This window comes from Propithecus coquereli, unplaced genomic scaffold (genome assembly GCF_000956105.1).
Source record: "Propithecus coquereli isolate 6110/MARCELLA unplaced genomic scaffold, Pcoq_1.0 Scaffold110, whole genome shotgun sequence".
Classification (NCBI taxonomy): Eukaryota; Metazoa; Chordata; class Mammalia; order Primates; family Indriidae; genus Propithecus; species Propithecus coquereli.
Window position 1 is genome coordinate 236,543 of NW_012134970.1, and position 1,094 is coordinate 237,636.

The 1,094-nt window shown below is 33.6% G+C and overlaps 1 protein-coding gene across 1 annotated transcript in view; it reads right to left on the reverse strand.

Annotated features, from left to right (window-relative positions):
• The window catches only part of LMBRD2 (LMBR1 domain containing 2), a 53,460-nt gene that overhangs the window by 13,443 nt on the left and 38,923 nt on the right, over positions 1–1,094 (reverse strand). Inside the window, exon 7 of the mRNA XM_012649408.1 lies at positions 8–73. Coding sequence (XP_012504862.1) covers positions 8–73 — 66 coding nt within the window. The remainder of the gene's footprint in view (positions 1–7; positions 74–1,094) is intronic.

The window sequence follows — 1,094 nt, forward strand, 5'->3', positions numbered from 1 at the left end:
TACTTACTCTTCTTCGATTTTCACCTTCTTCTTGCCTTTGTCTTTTTCTCTTCTCTGGAAACAAGAAAATGGTCTCAAATTTGGTATAACATGGTTTAACCAGACACAGAATAACTGAAGTAAAACTATCAGGCTATGACTAATATTTCTTTTAAATTACTACAAAATCAAATGTAATAGGTTATTGGTGGAAATGATCTAAGAGGTCATCTCATCCAATAGGTCCGCCTTCTCTATTTTTGTTGGAGATGGTCCTAAAGTCTCTGTTCAAATAACTTTAGTGAAGAAAAGAGTTCTTTCTCACAATTACCTGAGTTTCTCTGTAACTTCTATTCTCTTTTAGTCCTATCTTCTAAATTAAGTTCATCCTTCTTTTCTTTCTGTGTAAGAGTCTTTTCCCGTGTTACTTCACTGTCTTTAGGTTATAAACACAGTGTTTTTCACTTTATGTTCTACAGACTCATAATTCTGGCTGCCCTTCTGTAAACACCTTCTAGTTTATCAGTCTTATTCTTAAAAATCTTACACAGGACTGGATGTGATACACCATATGGGGTCTGATATGAGAGCAAGTGAAGGCTATACTAGCTTATTTGGAGCTGCAATACACTTTGGATGACGTTCATTCATTCAGCTAATGATCACACAAAAGCCCCAGGCCCAGGTAGGGAGAATGTCTAAGAAACAATGTCCCAAAAGTCAAGTTTTTTTCCCTCCATCCTACCATCATTTCAACATCAGTAGATTTAATATATTTAGTTTTGTGATTTGATTCTAGTAGAGTGCCATGTATCCTAACAGGCTGTTAATGATCATCACATTCTAAAAAAATAGCCTTGGCTTGAGTGATTTCCCATGCAGTATCAAACTGATGGTTCTTTAAATTAATGAGTTTTATAATTGTATAGAGCTTGGCAAATATGTTTCAGTGCAAACATGAAAACAATTCCAAGACCATTCAAGGGCATTATTTAGTTGCAGACATACTAATAATTTATGCTTCAGAATTTCTTAAAGACAAATAAGTATTTACATTTTCAATTTTTTTTCTAAGAAGGCTATATGCCAATTTTTAGCTAAAAACTGTATTAATT